This window comes from Glycine soja, chromosome 16 (assembly GCF_004193775.1).
Source record: "Glycine soja cultivar W05 chromosome 16, ASM419377v2, whole genome shotgun sequence".
Classification (NCBI taxonomy): Eukaryota; Viridiplantae; Streptophyta; class Magnoliopsida; order Fabales; family Fabaceae; genus Glycine; species Glycine soja.
The window spans coordinates 35,197,916-35,219,932 of NC_041017.1; the positions used below are offsets into that span (position 1 = coordinate 35,197,916).

The following is a 22,017-nucleotide window of genomic DNA, read 5'->3' on the forward strand; positions in this document are numbered from 1 at the left end:
TCAATCATTGACAAAATGGTTAACCTCTATACTTTTTAGAGACCAATTTATATAAACCCATTCTTTCAAAGACCAAAATGAACCTATCTATTACTATATAGTGTTTACTGTATGGTTACACTTCAACCATTAACAAAATGGTTAACTTCTATGCTTTTTAGAGACCAATTTGTATAAACACACTTTCAAACACCATAATAACCCTAGCTACCTCAACACTTTTAAGAACCAGATTATATGTATAACTCCTTAAATTTAACATCGTACAAAACTAACACTTTTATGTATCACAGCTAAAAATTGCGACCATTGAATTTTGCCACTTATATAATAATGCTTATATCAATCCCAACAAAAAGCCTACATAAAATAGTAAAAATAAACGACACAAATGCTAGGTGGCTTACTGGTTGAGGTATCCATCCTAATCCTGGTTTTCAAAATATTCCATCACATTAAAAGACATCATATTTTTAAAGTTCAATTCTTTACACTTTTTACAACAGTTCAAATCTGGTGTTCAGTATTCATGCAATTATCATTTTTCATCTGCGCACAACACTACTTCAAGATCAAAATAAACATTCCATGGAGGAACGGAATAAATGCACTTAGATCTAAGAACCAAACATTCTTTACACGCTGCGTTGAGCAGGAGTGCAAGAAAATGGTAAGGCTAAAAAAATAGGGATTTTTGAATTATCCCAAATAATAGAATTACTACAAGCAAAATTTAGACAATTATGCCAAAAAAGAATGGAAGAAAAAATCTTGCCTAATGATGACAAATGCATCATAAAAAGTCAACCTGTACGGAAATCAAACAAGTTTATTACAAAAAAAAAAAGGTAATAATTCAACAAGTAAAAAGAATCTAACTAGCCAAAATCCCATATGAAATCTTTCGGACAACAGGGGCGGAATGTAAAGATTTTCCGGCAAAAACCTACTTTCAACATTCTGACAGAAGACCATCCGGTAAAACTTGGACCTCTGCTAACATAAATTGGCAACAAAGTCAAACTCTGTATATCTGTATAACTAACAACTCCAATTTATTCTTTCACACTAGGTATTTGTCTTCTGTTTCGGAATATACTTTATCTTGGTTCCCTTTTCAGACTTCTTCAACCTGGGTTTGGATTTCGCAACTTTGGAGGTTGCAGGCAATCTTTTATCTGCATTTGCCACAATGTCACATCCATCCATATCAGAAGATTGACATGCTGCTGTTTTCAAATCCTGTATCTCCTCGCACCCAGGAGGTTCCGAGTCGGGGCAAATAACCAATGTCACATGTTCTGATGAGATAGCTTCCTTCCACCCTGCATGAAAATAGTTTTGATTAGGCAAATATTAATTGAAGACCCAGCAAAGCATTTGATCAGACTATCAGCAAAGGCATGAAGTGACAAAGCTTACTTTGTGCAAGGAAAGCTTTTGCAGCCTGGATGTCGAACCAGAAGCTTCCTGGATCTGCTTTATCCTCTGTATGGGAGAAATACTTAGCAAAACCAATATCACCACCGGCAGCAGTACACACCCTTAAAGAACTTGGACCTGACAAGTTTTGACCATTTTCATGAACTGCATCAACTTTTGTCCCGCCACTTTGAACTGGAAGTGGATCTTTAGTTTCAAGCCGGCTAACTGGCCTCCAAAACTTGACTGTTGAGCGATTGTTGTCACCCATGGCAAGATCAGTTTTCATTGGCTTATCCCGAGAAATATTCTGCTTTCCCATATTCTCAACAATGAAGTCCTTTTGAGAAGCCACCATATTACCCTCTGATTGGCTGCAATTGCTAAGATTAACAGATATAGATCCTATTAAGACTTCTTGATTCTTAACTTGGTCTGGTTCCTTCTCTTTTATGGTTTTTAAAACCACCTTGTCAATTTCGGTTTTAGACTTCCGAGTCCATACTTTGCTACCATTAACTATAGAAGATGCCTTTTGATCACAGTGGGTTCCATATTTCTGATTGATTTCAAGTTTTGACACTGGAGAATTCTGCTTTGTATGCAAACCATTGGCTACAGCCCATTGTAATTTTGGCAGCCCCTGTTGTCTGGCAACTGCTTGGCGCTTATGTTTATGTCCATGTGCTGACTGTCTCACAATATCCTGATCAGTGATAGTTTCAGACTCTGAATGAATATCCCCATTTATTTCTTCACTGGTGTCAGGACATTGGAAAGGTACAGGTGAAGCTGCGTTATCTGAAAATGTACTTGGATTATGAGCTTCAAAATTGTATGTATCTAAAGATGCTTCTGCCGGTGATAAAGCCTTTACAGTACTGTCAATATCGCCTTTAATTTCTGCCTCAGCTTGGTGTCTTTGTTCCCTAGCTTTCTGCTCTTTTTGTCTAAGCTTCTTCTGGCGTTTCCTCTCCAAAATCTCAGCTTGTCTATAAAATTAGAAAGGATTATTAAATAATGGGTCCTATTATGCATACTTGACCAGTTTTCAAGAGTATATTTTCAGCTGCATCTCTTGTAATTTTTACTAAACAGAAGTATAAAGATTAACTTAAAAACGTGGTACAGGATTTATTTATAATAGTTCATTAGAAGTTACAGAAATCATATAAAATTCAAATAAAATATAAGAAAAATAAATTGAAAATCATAGCAGAAGCATCCTATGTTCATACATTAATTTAAGCACATTCTAGAAGTACTCATAAAGCCAAAGCAGCAGGAACAGCTAAATAATAGCATTGTGCACGAGTTTACACAGATGAACTAACCAAATTTACTGAAACTATGCATGAGAGTTTAGTGCAGGTTGATTATGTCCTTAGCTTTCCTAAAACACTTATTCCTACTGATTTATCAAGGATTTATATCTATCAAGAGCCTATCAACCCAAATAGCACTAGGTTCTTCTTTGGTTTCTTAGTTGTACAGGTTTATTGTGGGAATGGATCTATTATTTCACAAAACAACAACAAAAATGTTTTGTTCAGACTCCATTTTAAATTCTAAATTCTAAATTTCATTCAAGAAGGATGATTAAAAAAAAACTAGACTTCTATTGTATTGCTCTCAACCAGGTACCTTTTCTGAGCAGCTTCTTCCTCCTCCACCAATTGCTTTTGGCACCTTAGTGCTTCAGCATCCTTGTCCGCAAGCCATGCCTTCACCTAAAAGAGAAAAAAAAAACTCATATTTCATCATGACTATGACAGAAAGAACTAATTGGGGAAAGTGAGATTATTGGTTTGTTATAAAATACAGATAGGGCTTGACATAATGTATTTTATGTGCAAGGTATACCATGACCTTCTGTTCCACTGCCACCTCCAAAAATTCAAATATTATGACATGACATGAGTTGGATCTATGAGTCAATTATTAAAATAGAAGACATTTGAATTGCATTGGTTTTCAGCAATCCTTGATGCTGAAAAACACACCATTTGAAACCAATTTTGAAGTTAATGGTTTGGTTTGGTTGGAGAGAAGATGAAAGAATGGAAGAGAATTGAGAAGAAATATTTAAATTAAAGTAGAGAGAAAGAGGTGTGGGACCCACACTAAATTTTGAAAATTTCCCTTCATTTCTCTCCTACTTCTCCACAACCAAACATACCATAAGAAAGACAATTACCAATTTCTGTTCTAGCAAGAAACTTGTGCAAGCAACTAGGTTTTTTGGTTCAAGACCAATTTTTCCAGCCTCTCCATCAAATACATATCTTTGCATTGATTCTGCTGTCCCACATAAACAAGTATTTTCACTAGCATCATCAAGGATGCTGAACAACTCCTGGGAAGATATAGGAAAGCAGGAAGGTTTAGATTGAACAATATCCTGCAAACAATTTAGACATATTGCATTAATATACCAAAGATACATATTTAACACAATTTAACAAGAAAAACTAATTAAAAAGCCAGACCATAAAGCTGCTTACCAAAAGGGCAGCACCAGCCATCAGATAATACTGAGGAAAAGAATAAAATCCTTGGTTTTGAATAAAAGTTGTCAGAGATTTTAAAATTGAAGAAGCTGGAACTTCCTAGAAAGCATTGTCAATGAGGGAAAACAAAATATTTAGATTAATTTATGAAAAATAGGATATACGATAAACAATAAAAGATTAAATAAAGAGAAACCAAAAGGGATGAGCTACATCTCTGCATCTGCATTATACAGTTTTATTTCTTATAAGTCTTGCCTAGGACACATATTTTCCCTTTCAGCCAACATAAGCAGGGGTGTTTTGTTCTTAACTTACTCCCCTACTCTTTAAAAGTTCACTATAGAGGAAACAAGGAGAAAAAATTTATGGAAGTTTACAAGCTATGTGATTACCTAACTAAATACACATCTTTTAAGGGGGTTTGTCAGTACCCCTTTTCATACAAAATTGAGCTGTTTATAGCCCTCTTTGGTATTCTGCTCATGGCTGTTTCAAAGGTTTTGCTATTTTGGTGCAGATAGATTCTAGGTGACTATAGTATATTTATGGCAGAATTTCAAAACTTCAGAGAGCCATAAACCATGAAAAGTCACCCGGCTCATGTCTCAAATTAAAATGAGCAAATGAAGAAGTGCATTGGAGATGTGAGGTTTAATTTCACTGATTCATTCTACTCTCTTCCAATTCACAGCCTAATGTTTCATATTTGGCATATCAACAATATTCGACCAAGGTAAAATAACTTTATGTTCAAATAAATAAATCATATAAAGAGCAACAAGATTTTACCTCCAGCAGCACATTTTCGAATGATACAACTTCCTTTGCCTCTTCTACGGAGAGCTATTCAAAACATGAATAAAATCAACAAATCAAAGCAAGTTGTCTTCTTCATATATGTTAGATTCGCAATGACGAAATATTACCTTATCCCAATATGCTCCTAAAAGATCCTTAGTTTTTGTAAAATCCTGCAATATGTAAACAACATATGAAAACTTGAGGATGACAAGGAAAAGAAACAAAGAAGCTGCTATCTAGGTACATCATTTAGAAAATACAAAAGGGTAAATGTGTAAAGTAAGAGAAATAATATGATAGATATAATTGATTGAGATCTAAAGAATACCTTATCAAGCTTTTTCAACCGATGATGTACACGTATATGTCTTCTATAGTTAACGGGGGAGCAAAACTCTCGAGAACATTTGTCACACTTCTGCAACTGAACCTTCAGAGGAGAGAACAAAGGCCACCCAGGAAATTCTGTAAAAAGAATGAGAAGTGATATCAGAATAAGGCCCCGTTTGGATAAATTCTCTAATGCACTCGTAGGAGAAGAAAATATGGAGGTAAAATGCATTGAGCTTCTCTATAAGCTAAAATCAACTTAAGCACCTTAGTTTTTGGAGAAGTTAAATGGAGTTTCTATAAAAGTAGATAGCATAAGTTGATTTTAGCTTTTGCGAGAAGCTTAACTATAAGTGTCTATGGAGAAGTTTATCTAAACAAGACCTAAGTGGCTTTACAACTAAATGCACCTGTAGCACCAAAGTTACATATGATATTTTAGACATATAACTCTCTTAAGCTTGACTAGAACAACACAAAGGCAACAGTGGTCTAAACTAAACTCTAAAGATTTTAAACCTCTTCTTTATTTCTTTTTAATTTTACTGTTTCAGGCATGCTATACATATCACGTGATAAATACATGCTTTAATTAAATTAATCATTATCAGCTAAATGCTTTTGAAAATGAACCTCCAAAAATATGATATTCAGACCTGAAAAAGTATTGCTGACACCTTGCGGATCTAAAGCATGGAGTAATTGAATCCACTGTACAGGGCTTTCACTGGCCCTTGGAAAAGGAATGAAAGGTTCTTTGCCAATTGCCTGTCTGATTAAGGTATCTATTCTGTCTTCGGTTTTCATCACATCTGGAGTGCCAGAGGCTTTGAGTTTTGCAATTGGCATCTGTTCACACAAAAGCTTACCAAGCAATTTTACTAGACTACCTGCACAAAGTATAAAGAAATACATATAAGTTGAACTAAATGTACTACAGTGTTGTTAAATGGCGGCCATGGCGGCGCCATGGCGGATTTTCACGGCGGTTTATCGAAAAAACGCCACCGAATAGCGGTGGCGTGGCGGGTTTGGGATGGCGGCGCCATGGCGGTCGTGGCGGTTATGGCCCCACACGCGCACCCAGCCGCGTCCCTCCCGCACCCCACACGCACAGCCGCACGCGCACGCAGCCGCGACGACCTCCGGCAGCGACGCACCGGCACAAACGGCGGCGACAAGCTCCGACAGCGACGCACCTGTCACGAACGGCGGCCTGCAGCGAGAAGTTCTCGCGGAGAAGACGAAGCTGTCGCGAAGGGTTTTAGTTTTATTTTTGCTGTTTGACACCCCCTGTTTTCTGTCTGCAACTTTTTTTTTTCCTTTTGCTATTTGACACCCCTTTTTACTTTTAACAGTCCCATTTTTTTTTTCGTATTTGACACCACAATTTTTTTTTTCTGTTCAGTCCTCTTTTAAATGGCTGAGTTTATTTGAACTCTTTAATGAGTTTATTTGGTGTTGGTACTTGATTATTGTATGAACTCATGAAACTTTTTTAGTTTATTTGAATGCAATCCTTTGTTTTTTTCAATTTCAATGAGTTTATATATATGTTTTTTTTTTTTTTTGGTCCGCCATGACATCCGCCATTTTCCGCTACGCCATCCGCCATATTTTTATGGCGGATTTTTTACTTTCCGCCATGAACCGCCATCCGCCATTAACAACATTGATGTACTATCACAAGAAAAGGTGAAACTTTGCTTATTCAATTTATAATGAACATGTATATGTTGTCAAGACAAGCTTAAAGAGGGGAAAAAATACATATCACTTTTCCCAGATGTTTACCAAAGAAAAGACACAGTCCTGGAAATTGATAGATTAATGCCAGAGTAAAAACATTATTGCACTACCTAAACGTATCCTTGGTTGAAATGTTAAAAACTAGTGTCCAGATCAGACTAAATAGCATGTTCCAAGATACCATGCATAATATCAGATCAGACGATCATGTTGGAAGGACAAGTGACATTGGTAACTTCCACCCATGCCCATTAAAGCCATGCAGCAAATTTCTAATAGGTTTTGTGTGCTGTGCTGTGCAGTGCAGTGCAGCAGACAAGTGCCATATTAGATGTATTTATCTTACATAATTAACTTTCCAAAAATAGATTGAACAACACAAGGGTGTAAGAGAAAATCTCATTTGTAAATAGGAAAAATTCTCCTGAATTGTTTGTAGACAATATCTATGTATGAAATAAGAAAATCTGAAGATCTTCTAATGCCCTTGTTAGGCTTCCTAACTTTGGTGTTGTCCTTGTTCTGATGAGCATTTCATTATCAAACTAGGTGTCATATGTATCATCCCCCTTTACCACCACCACCTCCCCACATTGACCCACCACCTGAGCTCATGCCACTGTTATCACAGCCATCGTTATCAATTATTATCTATCGCAGATGGCAGAACATGGTGGAAGGCCAAAATTTCACCATTGCGCCTTACAGAAGGCCTCCCTTCACAAATTGCTTATGGCAGTCGGCAAAAAATTCGCCACGTCATTCCACCATGGTGACACCATGGCCGCTATTTAACAACACTGAGCATCATTGCTGCTGTTGCTGCTTCTATAAAGTCTGTAGCAGAGCAATTCATCGTCATGGTTGTAGCAGCAGGAATCATGGTGGCAGTCATGCAATTTTCACCATTTAAAGTTGATCCCCCCCCCCCCTTTCGTTTGACCAGGTTAGAAACCCTTTTCCCCTCCCACTATGACCATTTGCACAACCCTAAGTCTGAAATCCTGATCAAGTGGGTGTGTTTAATCTCACATCAACTAGAGATAAGGCCCAATTAGTGCTTATAAAGTTTGAGCAATACCCTTCTTACAAGCCAAATTCTGAGGTTAAGCCCTAAGCCCAAATTTTAAGTTATATAAATGAAATCGCAGTATTTAATATTGCATATCACAGCACTATAGCACCATCACAGAGCGTCATGGCATGCTGCTGTTTCTATGATCTCTGTAGCAGAGTGATATGTCGTTGTGGCTGTAGCAGCAAGAATCATGGCAACATTCGTGCAATTTCACAGCCATCTTGGCCGCTACTTTCACAGAAGGCACAAAGCCCTTTGTACCCCTGCAAATGTACCATTTAAAGCTGATCCCCACCACTCATTTAACCAGGCCAGAAACCCTTTTGTTAAAGTTAGGTGATACAGCACACAGAAAAAAAAAAAACTAAATTACAGCATACATTTAACCTGAAGAAGCACAAGGTGAATATAGGGCCACAATCACCACATCTGCCCAATTGTTAAAGTTGGGTGATACTGCAATGCCGATTTTAGAATATCTTGAGCTTATTCTCATGTTGCGATAACCAAAACAGGCTAAAATACAACAAAAGAGAAACTGAACAAAAACTTTAGCAATTATTAGTTCTTGAATTTGGACTGAATGGAGAAAGAAAAGGGATTAAGTAAAGTGGATCTCATTTTTCCTTCTCTATACATAAATTCCATGTACCCCCATAACAGCAACAATCATGATTTTAAAAAATGGTCCAGGACTGTGATTTCAGCCACAGGCCCACAACATCAACATTTTTGGGCTTACCACAACTGCAATTGTGGCTGCATAACCGGCATTTAACTGCAATTTTCCAAAGCATAATGACAAAACTGCAACCGCAATTTTAAATCTTGGCAACAATTTAGACATTTATATTAGTGCACCAGTTATCTAACACCGGATTCAATTTAGTTTCACATCAGCAATTGTAGATGCAATGAATGAAACCAAAAACTACATCCCGCAGCCAGAACCAACAACACAACAAGAAGGTCACTTCACTTACAAACAAGCCAATCATTTACAAAGTTCAAAACACACACTGGTCAAGTACTACTCACTTCTACATCATTCCATTTACTCATTTTCAAAAAAATTATCCAACATTATTAAATTTAATTTAATTGTTCAAAACTAAACAAAAAATGCCACCATACCACACAAAAATTAAACAGTGAATCCAATTCCAACCAATCAATATCAACACATCACCACAATCTCTGCTGGTTTTTGTTGTTCCTTTTTCTTTTACTCATCAGAAAAAAAAAAAAAAGGAAATGCAAAATGGACAAAACTCGGATTCTTCTCCCTCTCCATTGATCGATACGACCAATGCCCATAACCTAGAGAACCAGACGACGATTACCCGAACCAAACGCATGCATCCACGATCTTTCACAAACCAGCATTATAAGAAAACACTCAAAACAGAAGAACAAATAAAAAAAACAAATTAGTTCACAATTCCAAGCTTCAAATGCATTCCACACTACCAAAATACTGAAAATTCAAAATTAAATTGAAAAAAAATGAAATAGCAGATAAAACGATTTGAATGGAAGTAAAAATTTGTGAGGGAATTAGAGAATGCTGAGTAGAGTGAAAATGGATCACGTACCGAATAGGAATGAGAAACGAGAGAGAGCTCCGAGAATAACGAGGATCGGCGAAGCGGCGGCGAAGGGGAACACGGAGTGTTTGGCGGGAAGGAAAATCGGCGAGAAAAGGCGAGAAAGCGATCAGCAAAGAAGGTTTAGAGAGAGAGGGAAAGAGACAGAGTATATGAAATTCATGAAACATGAAATTGTTGGAATGAAGGCGTTTGGGAGAGTGAGTTGTAAATTTATATGCCAAGCTGGCTTGGCCAATCTAGGAGAAAATCTCAAAATTTTAATTATAACTTAATTCAACAAATTAAACCCTAACCTCAACAAAACAAATTAAACCCTATTTTTCATTGTAATGACTAATAACGAGTTTTTTTATTGTTTGATTTATAAAAAAAATCACTTAATTAATCTTGTTAGTTAAGCATGTGGATTTTATTTAACCTACTAGGGTTAGTACAATGGTAGAAAGTTTAAATAGTTTTATGATGTTTTAAGTTCAAATCTCCTTGTTAGGACGGTAATTTGTAAAAAAGAAAAAAAAAGAAATAGAAATTTTGTTTTATCATAAATGCTCGATCATATGAAACAAATTTTACATAAAATGAAAAGAAACTACTTGTTCAAGTTTTTATCCAACATTTTATATATTTTCCCTGACTTGGTCTCTTTGGCTACACATATATAACATACTATTCAACAATTTGGGTGTGGATAAAGGTTTTGTTCTAGAAAGTGTTGGGAATTGGCGATATTGATAATTAAAATGGTAGATCATATTGTAGATCAGGTACAGGGCTTTAAGGAGTAGTTTGTCTTTCTGTTGTTACCCACAAGGAAAATAGATAAGGTGATTGATTGTTGTATGGTGTAGTGGAGTTTACAGAGAGCTCGTAATGAAAGGATATGGGATGATAAGCTGTGGCGGATCCAAGACCTAAGTGGGGGTGTAAATTATAAAAAATAAATTCAGTAGATTTAATTATATAAATATAAATAAAATAAAATATAAAAATATAAGATTTTATTTATAAATTTGATAAATTTTAAAAAATGAGGGGTGCAAGTGCACACCCTCAAAAGTAATGTAGGTCCGCCACTAATGATAAGGCTGTTATATATTGAGGAACATGTGCTTAGCAGAGCTAAAGAAATTCTTGCCCAGTGGAAGGTTGCACAAGAAGTGAATCATGAACCATATATCAGCCAATAGAGTCTTAACTTGTACTAACTTGATGTGGATGCCACCTCTACATGGGTTCAAGAAATGCAACATAGATGTATCATTTTAATTATGAGGATAAGAGTTGCATGGAAATAGGGATTTGTATTAGGGATGAGACTAGATCCTTGATACATGCATGCATTAGCATAAAAAATTCTCAGCCTTAAAGTTCACGAAGGTTATCTTTGAGGTGGATTGCCAAATAGTAGCTAATAACATTCGTAATAAGAAAGGCTAATTATTTTGAGTATGAGAGTATTATACTGCAATGTAATAATATTATCATATCTTGTCCAGACTTTATAGTCTACTTTGTAAGAAGGCAAGTCAATCTAATAGCTCATGGTTTAACCACGGTAGTTAGAGACTATGCTAGCCCTCATATTCTAGTTGCCCTCCAAGTTGTATTGCCGAGGAGTTGAGATTGGAAATACTATAAGCCTTTTTACACACACACCCAAAAAAAAAGATTTTGTTCTAGAAAATATCATTTAAAAATAAAGTCTTCGACACCTAGAACCCATTACTAACAAGGGAGAAGAAAGATTATCTTCGATTCAAGTTGTTATGAATTATAAATGTGAGGAATGTTATATAGAAGGTGGAGTCCTTGAAGAACTTTGTTTAACATGGAAAAATGCATTGATCTTAGGAAGAAATATTAGATTTCTAACCATGTGTGTCAACTTAAAATTAATTGGGCAGCTCATTCTATGCACTAGCCTTGTTTATAAGCCATGACTTCTCATTATCAAATTTGATTTGGAGGAAGACAAAAATGAAATTACTAGTGAGAAACTTGAATGATCTTGGAAGTTATTTATGTTAGATAATCAAAATACGATTCAAGACTATCCGTGATAATTCGTTTAGTTATATCTTTTAATAGATATTCAATGTAATTGACCCTTTCATTCTCCATGTATATAAACAATCCATTAATCATGTAATTAGATTAATCTTCTTTTGATTCTCTCATAATATAATATAATATAAGAAGAAATATTTCATTATGGCATAAAAAGAATTAATTGTCTCTCCTTTAGTGGTTGCTTACTCAACATTACAATGCAACCAAGATCTTTGAATGATCCAAATCACCACACTTGTCCCATTCACAAGAGCAAGTGACCCCTCAGGCCAATGCTTGAGGTTAAAAAGTGCAAGATGCTAATAAGGGTGGTAATGAATTAAATCAATTCGAAAATAATTTAAAACTTGAATTGATAATTAGTTTGTTAATGGAATAAAAAAACTAAAAAGATGAACTTATAATCATTATTTCATATATCATTTGTAATTATTTGTAATGCAACAATTTGATAATATTTAGAAAATTATTAATATGCAATTATAACTAACATCAAGTATATAAAAGAATTACACGTGTTTGGCATAATAATATAAAATTTTATAAAAGATTATATTATATATTTACTATCAGAATAAAAACAAAAATTGCATTATATATATAAACAATTCCCTTTTAAGTTACTAGAGAGAGGGGTGTCTTCCTATAATATCCTATCACCCTCATGCATGCAGCAATTGTTTCTAAGATCAGAATCTTCTTCTCTCGCTCTTGGAAGTTGTCGATCAAGCACACTTACAAATTATGATAACTCGGATAATGTTATTTCTGTTTGGCCTGCGTGCCCTTCTGGTATAGCTTGTATTATCCAAGCTCATTCTCTGGGCATCTTCTTCTCTGTTGTCTTTAAAAATAAAAAATAGTGCAAAGCACGAGATGTTTTTTATGTTAGCCATAGATTATGATAATTCGTTAAATTATAATTTATAGCTAATTTATATATTTGTATATTATTTTTAAAATAAATGCAATTAACTATTTTTTATGGAAGTTGTAGAAATTATTCTTTAAATTTTTTACATTCTTAAAAATATAAAAAGATTAATTATTTAAATTGACTATCTTCGATTGAGTAAAATAAAAAAAAATTAGTTAAATATAATTTCCTAATTGATTTATTCATATATATAATATAAATTTTAATTTCATATGATAAATTTATATATATATATATATATATATATATATATATATATATATTTATATATAATTTGTGGTTTTAATAAAATATTTTACACAATTTTAATTATTATGCAAGATACAAATAATTAGTGGTACTTACATATTAATAATTTTTAAAAACATTACCAATATATATTACAAATAATTACATATGATAAATAAAATGATAGTTATATATTAATACCTTTAATTAATTTTTTATATAATTTTTCATATCTGATATTGTTTTTTTTTAAATTAAAATTTAAAAATATAATAAATGAAAACATAATAACCAATAACTTAAGACACTAAGTCAAATATTCAACAAGGACAATATTAAAACCCATTGACTAAACCCTAATTTTTTTTATAAACTGTGCATTAAAACCCACTCTTTAACAAATGTCACCTAACTAATAGTATAATTCATAAAATAAAATAAAAAATAAACATTTAAAAAATGTTCAAAGTGTCCTAATTTGAGCGAGGAAAGGTGCGTGTAAGGGTAATATTAAAACCGTACCATTGTCTAAAACCCTATAAAAAATATATTTTATCAAATGTGCATTAAAAATCCACTCTATTATAGATGTCATATAATTAATACAACTATTTGTTCTTTAAAGGAGTTTTTAGTTTAAATATATTAACAAAACGGGATCCTAAATTCACTCACAATGTAGCTTACTAATATACATTGTACACCCAATTGTTTTTTAGTTAGAGTATATTAATAAATTATAACCAACAATTATCTTAAAATAATATAAAATTTATTAAGATACATTGAATTATTTTTTAGTTGAATTTCATTAATAATGTACATAAAAAATTATGGATAAAAAACTCAATCATCTATCTCTTCTAATACCTACCTACCTTAATTTAGGATTATGATAGTGATAGTAATTAGTAATTTAATTTTAAAAATTAAATAAAATTAAATGACTAATTACTACCACTCAATTCTCTTTCATTCCTCTCTCTCACTCTTTTCTTTTTACATATTCATCTTCTCTTCGCCACCATCATTGAATAATATGTCATCAGCTCCTGCCACCATTATTTCATCAGGATAAAAATAAACAGTTTTTTTTTTTTTACAGAAAAAATGAACAGTTAAAACACCAATTTATTCTTGATGTGTGTGGAGTGAAGGTACTCTTGGGCAGCATTGAAAAGTTAATGGTGGGGTCCAAATTTTCATCTCAAAATAATGTGCTTGTGGTTACAGCAACAGTTAAGCTGTGATTGTTAAAATTGTATAAAATTGCAAGTAACAAATGCTATTAATATTATCTTGTTGTATGTGCATATAAAAATATTATTAAGCAAGTCAAAAAATCCCAACTGACAAAACTCTTATCAGGTTCATGTCACCTTAATATTGTTAAGCAATCAACTATTAGAGAAAGGGGTAATTCTGTCTTTTACTGATATAAGTAGGGGAATAAGTGTAATTTCACAATAAGGGGAAGCATTTTTGTTATGAGATAAATACTTTTCCGTTTCAGAAAATATACGTGTGTGCAATTCCGTGCAATTCCGTTATTCTGTTTTTCTTCCATCTCCTTCTTGCTCATCTTCTCCATTCTTCTTGGTGAGTTTCTTGGTGAGTTTGTGCGTGTGATTCAAGTTTCCATTGCTTGATGTATGCTAGATTAATGTTCTAGATCCAACATCAACAATTTATTTAAATCCTTCTATGATGTGACTAAGTCTCTAAAACATCTATATCTACTTAGCAAAATTCATCAACATTGGAAGGGTAAGTGAGAAAATTTTAAACAATAACCTTCTCGCTAGGACAAAAAATAAATTACCCTCTACTCATTCTAGAAGAAAGTGAAAAGTAAAAGGAAAAACACTTGAGGAGTTGAGGAAACCTAGCTGTGTTAAGTCAACAAAATGACCCCGGAACATAAGTTAAGGCAGTGAGAAACTGGAACTTTTGATTGGAAACAATAGGAAATAACGTGTCAATTGATTTGGAGGATCTAGTAAATTGTGAAGTCCAAACAAAAAATTAGCATCCAATCAACCAATAACATGCTAATTGGAGGGGGATGTTCTGAATATTGGATGACCCAAAAACCTAATATCTAGCAACCCAAAATATAAAATAGATGGATTAAGTCCTCTATGCTAAGCAATACATGCATGAAGTACCGAATAATAATCAAGAAATATTTCATAATAATATGTCAAGAATATCGCGAGAGAATAGATTGGTGCATCATCCATGCACACGAGGGCATCACCACGTCACCACCTAAAAAAGCTCATTAGGAGACTTAAGTACAAATTTTAATTTCTTAAGTATTTGCAAGTGACTTGTTTAACCTCACGTGTATGAGTAGTGATCTATATATCCTAGCATAGAAGACCTAAGTATTTGGAGGTTGCACATTGGTGGGTATATATATTTGGATGCCTATAAGCTATCCTATTGTGGCTTTTTATATGATCAGCATATTTACAGTGCCTTTGAAAACTTAGACCACATTGACCATAGTTATAAGACTGACTGTTTCATTTTTGTAGACACTTAGATGATTATATATAAAGCGTTTTGAGATGAAAAAGAAAATTCTCTATCACATCCCTCACATACTAATTTCGGCATCACCGACAATGCCAGCAAATGGAAAAAATATAATTAAATAAAGGGTTTTGATGGAGAGAAATACAGGCTTTAGGGCTTGTTTGTACTTTAAAAAAATGTTTTATTTTTAAAAGATTATTATATTAATAGAAGCTAAATTGTGTTAGTTACTATTATGAAAAAACATTTTTAAACAGATAAATCTTTTTTTTAAAAACAAAAATGATATTTATCCCATTACTATGTTTAAGGAATATTTTTATTACCAGGTCTATTTTATGAAATTTTTTCATGCATTTAACATTTTTTACTTGAAACCATAATTTGATTTTTTACTTTTCAAAAAAACAATATGACAAGATTAAGCGCAGAATAAAAAAAACAATATGACAAGATTTTCATATCATTTTCTCAAAATACACGTTTTTTTCTTCTTCATATCATTTTCTACACATCTCATAATATTACACTAGTCAAGGAACATCTCATAATATTACACAAGTCAAGGGCAACTTTGGGTTGCCAATAGAGATATTCTCCATGGATATACATTAATACATAAAAAATATTCCAGAAACTTGTATAAATCCCGAGATGCATTTATAACTAACTGAAAAGCTCTCCGACTTCCTTCTTCATTATTCCTTTAACCTGTGTGAGAATTAAAGCAATCATAGTTACATGTCAATAACTATTGAATTTTTTTACATTTATAATGGGTAATCAAACAAAAATTAGAAAGAACCTGACAATACTACGAGGAGAATTATACCTGCTTTGCCGAAAGCCCAATATCCTTCAAATCATCCAGCTGTTAATGAAAAGTTGGTTCACAATCACAAAATTGTCAGATGTATAAACACATTTAACCGGTAAAAAAAATGACAAAGCAAAAACTGTAGTGGGAAAACTTTTATTAAGAATAGGGACATACACTCTTGAAAGGCTCTGGAGATTCTTCTCGGAGTTCAAGTATGAAGGTAGCTCTCTTCTCCCCGATTCCCTGTAGGAAAAAGTTCAATTAGTTATAACCCAAGGTACACTAGAAAAAAATATCATCTTAACAAAGGAGAAGTATTACTGACCTTCAATTTTTTTAATTCCTCCCTGTTCATATTCAAAAGATAAAAGAACAAAAGATAAACCGGTGAGTTTCTCATAGTAGGTATAAAATGCTGACTCATTTAAAGGCTATAATATATTTTATGACAACCACATGAAATGCTTACTTGTTAGCTGTATTTAAAAACCTGAGGTATTCTTGAACAAGAGAACTCTGCAATTCAAATAAATTGTAAGTTAAAAACAATAAAGGACACACCAAATGTAATCATTTGGCAATATTGTGAATGGATCAGACCTTCATTCCAGAACCTCGCATGCTGAATGTCTCCCAGGGACTTTTGGCATTCATTGCATCCCATCTGTTAATGCTCATGTTTTGTTCAATTGTTGGAGTTTTTGGTTCAACAATATCAAGTGGAATGGGTTCCGTTTTTGGTATCTGCATGCATGATGGGGTTGAAGAATATAGCATTTTAAGACTATTGGAAAGATCCTGCAACTGAGAACTGATAGGTGGTGAATTAATAGCCAATGAATCATCTCTGATTGCCCTTGAATTGTTGTTCTCCTTGTTTATGCTATGGTCTGTAAATGACAAAAAAAAAATCAATGTAGCTGTGTATCATCTGATCAGTCAAACAATCACTCGAAAGTCATCAATTGACGAACCTTCCTGAACTATTTTTGCCAATGCTTCAGAGTAATTACTAGCATAAGGAGTATGCTCCTTTTGATGATCCTCCTCATCCACCGAAATACCCTAAATAAACAAACAAGCAGGAACATAATTAAGTGTCTTCTGTACCTAAGTCAAGACATTCTTGTAACAACCATGCTAACATTTTAGTACCAAGAAGGTTTTGATAGGTTTTAAAAAATGTCTAACTGAAAAAAGAAAAAGGAAGATGTGTCAGCATTGATAAAACTACCTGATCTGCTAGGGGATTAAGTTCCACTTCAATGTTAGCATTAAAAGATGAATCATCCTGTATAGAGTGTATTTGTCAGTTTCTTTACTAAAAACTATATCAAGTATCAATTGCAAATATTATTGGCTAAGAGACGGTCCAAATCAAGATCAGGTCATTACATTTTGCACCATCAGATCAAGTTTCACGTTCTCTCTAGCTTTTGAAAATGAGTCATCCTGCATAAAGCATTTTGACAATCTCTTATGAAACAAGATGTCTGGGGAAAAAATTGAAAACATTCTTTTTGTGAAGGTTTTAATCATGCTAGGATTTAAGGTAAATTATTTATTACCTTTTCCACTCCAGAGTTGAGTACAACATGATTTCTGGTCTTCTTTTCCATTCCAGAGTTGAGTACAACATGATTTCCAGTCTTCTTTTCCATTCCAGAGTTGAGTACGACATCACTTCCAGTTTCCAACAATGAATTGTCCTGCATTAGAGACCAATTGATGCATTGAGCTTCCTAATTTAACAACAGCACAAGAAAATAAAATATGAAAGATGTATTACCAATAAAGGCTTTGATGCTTGAGTAACTTGGGCAACAGCAATTTCCTGCCAGAAACAAAATCCATTAATGACAACACTTCGCATAGTCCCTACAAATGGATAGTTTTATTTATTTATACAATTTTTTCTCCACTTAAAAAATGTCCTAATTTATCAATAAGAAATAAAATTATAATCTGTACTTTTTGAATGGTCGAACATTGAAATGACAATGACCTTGCCTGTATCAAAACCATTTATGCTTGGATAAACTAAGTTCTAATTTTATTTAGTTCTTAGTTCCTTACAAATAAAAAATTACTAAGGGCACACACACATAGAGAGAGTGATATAGATAAGAGTGATGGGGTGAAAAATATTTTATTATCCCTCCTCTCCTGTCTGAAATTGACTTCTATGTTTTAGTTCAAATTGAGCTAGACTAGTATTTATCCCTCTCTATCTGCATACTTGTTCTTACAACCCCTCCTCTCCTTTGAGCCAAACAAAAAAAATTGTTCATTCTCATGTGATTAAGAAAAAAATAAAAACAATATAAAATATTTAGAAAAGAAAGTCTAATACCTTCTCAGCTTTAGTAACAGAGTGACTGGCTTCATCAAACAATTTCCTTTATAATAAGAAAAGTCAATATCCACAATTTGATAAAAAATACAAATAACGAAAACTAACAAAATATGTAGAGAAATTCAGTACAAACCTTCCTTTTATTGCAGACTTCTTAGCAACAACAACTTTTTTATCAAGTAATTTAGAAGAAACATGTAATTTCTTTGCTGTTCCTGAAACACTTTTGGGTATCTGGTTCTTATGAGAATTCACCATTTGTTTTGCTGAACTTGCATTTCTCTTGGTGGAATCTAAGAATGCCCGATGAATCCAATGACATGACCGTGATGCCAAGCTAACCATGTAAATAGTGTCTTGGCAAAATGATGGGTTCTAAATTCACGGAAAAAAAAAGACCAAAATCAAAGTTAAATTACTGACACACAATAAGGAAAGAAAACTTGAACTCAAAACCAGTCATAATTACCAAGCATGAAACCAATAAAATTTTGCTAGTCCCCCTCAACGAATCCTGCAGCATGCGTGTAATTTTGCTTTCCCGGTAGGCAACACGACTTTCATTTGTACTCAAAGCATGACAAACATTCAATAAGGCATAAATTGACTTGTTAATTTTGTTAATCTCAGCAAGGTAGGATCCATCACTACTTTTCTTTCTAGCATCTTCATAACCTGAAAAAATGTCAAAAGTATAACACTGCTAGTCAAATTTTAAATGTAATTAACTTCAGTATATATTGTACTGAAGTAGTTAATTGACTATAAAGTCACAGTTACATTACATCTGTGTAACTACTGTATAAGATGAGGTGTAACTTTTTTCTCATTGGGTTGAATAATATTTCACTTCACCTCTGATATTTTCTCTCTCTCAAATTTTTATAAATGTCAACATGAGCCAGAAAAATAAAAAGATTATTTAGCATCTTTCACTTGAGCAATGATTATTACCTGCCAAGTCAACAAAATTCACTTTGCTTACAAGACTTCCATTCTGGGAAAAGACATGGACGATTAATCCCATGTGGCTTCTATGAACATGTTCACATCCTCCTTTTTTGGGAGCTCCCTTCAGTGCAAAACATGCAGAGGAGTACAAATTCTGAAATTCAGCAATGGATTTCACAAGAACCTGCCGACAAAAGCATAATGCAAAGCCCCCATTTTACTTGTCTACTGTCCATATTTGAAATCTCCATTTTCTCTAGTCTAGAAAACTGAGCAGCAGAAATAGTTAAAAGATTTCTACCTGAGTTAGTCCTTTAAACTGAATTCTGCCACGATCTTCAAAAACCAAAATTGGTGGCTTTTCTGGATTTAATAAATCCATGGCCCGCTCCTGATGATCAACCTCATAGAAAGAAACAGCTATGGATTTCCCATTTTTCTCAGCCACTGAAAGAAACTCAGCGATAGCAAGCACTGCCAAACCCGGTCTCTCAGCAGAGCCCTTGAACATCCAAGGAGTAATTGTTAGCATAAAAATACAATTTCATAGAAATCACCAATCAAAATTCTTAATAAACACTCCCTCGACCACCAACCAAAAGAAAAAGGAAGAAAAGAAAACTAACATGATGACTAAGTGAGTCAAACCTGAATTACGTGCGTCTTTCCACTACCCCTAGCACCATGTGCAATAACAGTGCTGTTATGACCATCAAAAGCTGCAGACACAAGAGGCTTCACCTCCCTTGAATATATCAATTCATTATCTTCATCTTCCTTATAGCAATAGTCCACTGAATACAGACTACACAACCAAGATTAAATCAAATGAGTGCCATGATTCCACTTTCATCAAATCAAACCCACAAGCAAATTATTCATAATAGTTTGAAGAAAAAAAAAAAGAAAATTCAACTTCCCAGACCTAAGAGACATTAAATTTTCAAGATTGTAAGTCCCGCTTTTAATTTTTTTTATCTATTTCATCTAAAAAATATATATATTACTATTACTATTCAGCTATACTCATGAAAACTCTAATTCTCCAAACATTACACAATTAAATAACCACACAGCCTCAAGATTTAGGGGATATATTATTATTCAGCTATGACTCATGAAAACTAATCATCCAAAGTCTAAACATTACACAATTCAAGAACCACAAACCCTCAAGATTCAGAGGATGTATTACTAACCAGGTATGATTAATGAAAATTCTAATTCTCCAAACCTTACACAATTCAATAACCACAAACCCTCAAGACTTAGGGAAAATATTACTATTCAGCTATGACTCATGAAAACTGTAATTATCCAAACATCACACAATTCAGGAACCACAAACCCTCAAAACTCAGAATTCAATCAATTTCTTGAACAAAAGTAAAAAGAAAACACTACAATAACAATACCTGGAAGATTGGTCTCCGAAGGAGATGGTGACATCCTCCAAATTTTCGCGGTTCACCGAAACCCACTCCACCGTTCTGGAAGCGGCAGGTTCGGAATTAGCCTCGGGACCCGCAAACCCGCGGATCCTGGTGACGACCCGAACCTTGCAACTCGCGCGATCGAATCGCTTTGAATCCATCGAAGAGAAAGCGAAAGAATCTAAAATTCACGAGAGAGAAGAAAGAGTGTGTTTTGATTTCGAAGAGAGAGAGAGAGAGAGAGAGCGCAGAGAAATGAAAAGGAGAAGAAGTAGAAGCAGAATAGGAAGTAGCCGTTGGATATTAGAACAAATATTTCAAATTTTTTCTCTCACTATCTCTAACGCTCCAAATATAAGGACTCTTTAGTCTTTTCCATTACTACAACACTTCTCGGGCAAGCTATGTAGTAAGTAAGCCATGAATTAAGCTGTGCGTTTTGGTGTGGATATTAAATATGGTGTGTTTTTGTTTTGGTTTTTCGATTTTGTAAAAATTCTATTTTGATTTTTTTATAAAATATTTTCTAATGTTTATAATCACAACTACTTTTTTACAATAATTCACGTGTTTTATCAACCAATAACTAGAATAACCATTTGATTTTTATAAATTAATTTTTAAAAGAATTGTTCAATTCTCATCATTAAAAAAGTTATACACTAAAAAATACACATAATACATCAAATTTATGTGTATATTGTTAATATAAAGGGTTTATCATCGTAAATTAGTAAAATCATCTCATATAAATAAAGTGAATAAATTTATCATATATAATAATTTATGATTTATTTAAATTATTATTGTAAAATTTACATTATTAACTAACAAAAAGAATTATTATTAGAACAACTTTAAATATATATATATATATATATATATATATATATATATATATATATATATGGTAAGCTTGTATATATGACACTATCTAATTGAATGAAAGTGTATTTTTTTAACTCTATCAGTATATTCTAATTAAATTCTTATTAATGAATAATATATTTCAACACAGTAGTAAAATATTTTTATTTATTAGTTAATTAATATTTTTATGAAAAAATATCAATATATTTTTTCGTATTAATCAATAATATCTTTAAATTTTTATTTATTTATAATTTATAATTTTTTTGAATAACTTCCTGTAATAAACAGATTCGGGGATATCA

The 22,017-nt window shown here is 33.2% G+C and overlaps 2 protein-coding genes across 2 annotated transcripts; both read right to left on the reverse strand.

The window, feature by feature from the left end:
* Nucleotides 1–671: 671 nt before the first annotated feature.
* LOC114390984 lies at nt 672–9,694 on the reverse strand. Its single transcript, XM_028351958.1, has 10 exons — nt 9,489–9,694; nt 5,723–5,956; nt 5,065–5,201; nt 4,862–4,906; nt 4,725–4,778; nt 3,927–4,031; nt 3,620–3,823; nt 3,067–3,152; nt 1,423–2,414; nt 672–1,325 (listed from the first exon to the last, which is right to left on the reverse strand). The coding sequence occupies exons 2-10, from the start codon at nt 5,913–5,915 to the stop codon at nt 1,069–1,071; spliced, it is 2,073 nt and encodes a 690-aa protein (XP_028207759.1). The 5' UTR covers nt 5,916–5,956; nt 9,489–9,694; the 3' UTR covers nt 672–1,068.
* A 6,033-nt stretch (nt 9,695–15,727) lies between these two features.
* LOC114389587 (kinesin-like protein KIN-10C) lies at nt 15,728–21,104 on the reverse strand. The gene is made up of 18 exons (XM_028350288.1): nt 20,825–21,104; nt 20,058–20,214; nt 19,711–19,911; nt 19,413–19,593; nt 18,928–19,133; nt 18,592–18,833; nt 18,456–18,501; nt 17,892–17,936; nt 17,671–17,811; nt 17,498–17,554; nt 17,337–17,393; nt 17,077–17,167; nt 16,703–16,992; nt 16,572–16,618; nt 16,428–16,449; nt 16,277–16,345; nt 16,115–16,153; nt 15,728–15,993 (listed from the first exon to the last, which is right to left on the reverse strand). The coding sequence occupies exons 1-18, from the start codon at nt 21,001–21,003 to the stop codon at nt 15,949–15,951; spliced, it is 2,115 nt and encodes a 704-aa protein (XP_028206089.1). The 5' UTR covers nt 21,004–21,104; the 3' UTR covers nt 15,728–15,948.
* Nucleotides 21,105–22,017: the final 913 nt, after the last annotated feature.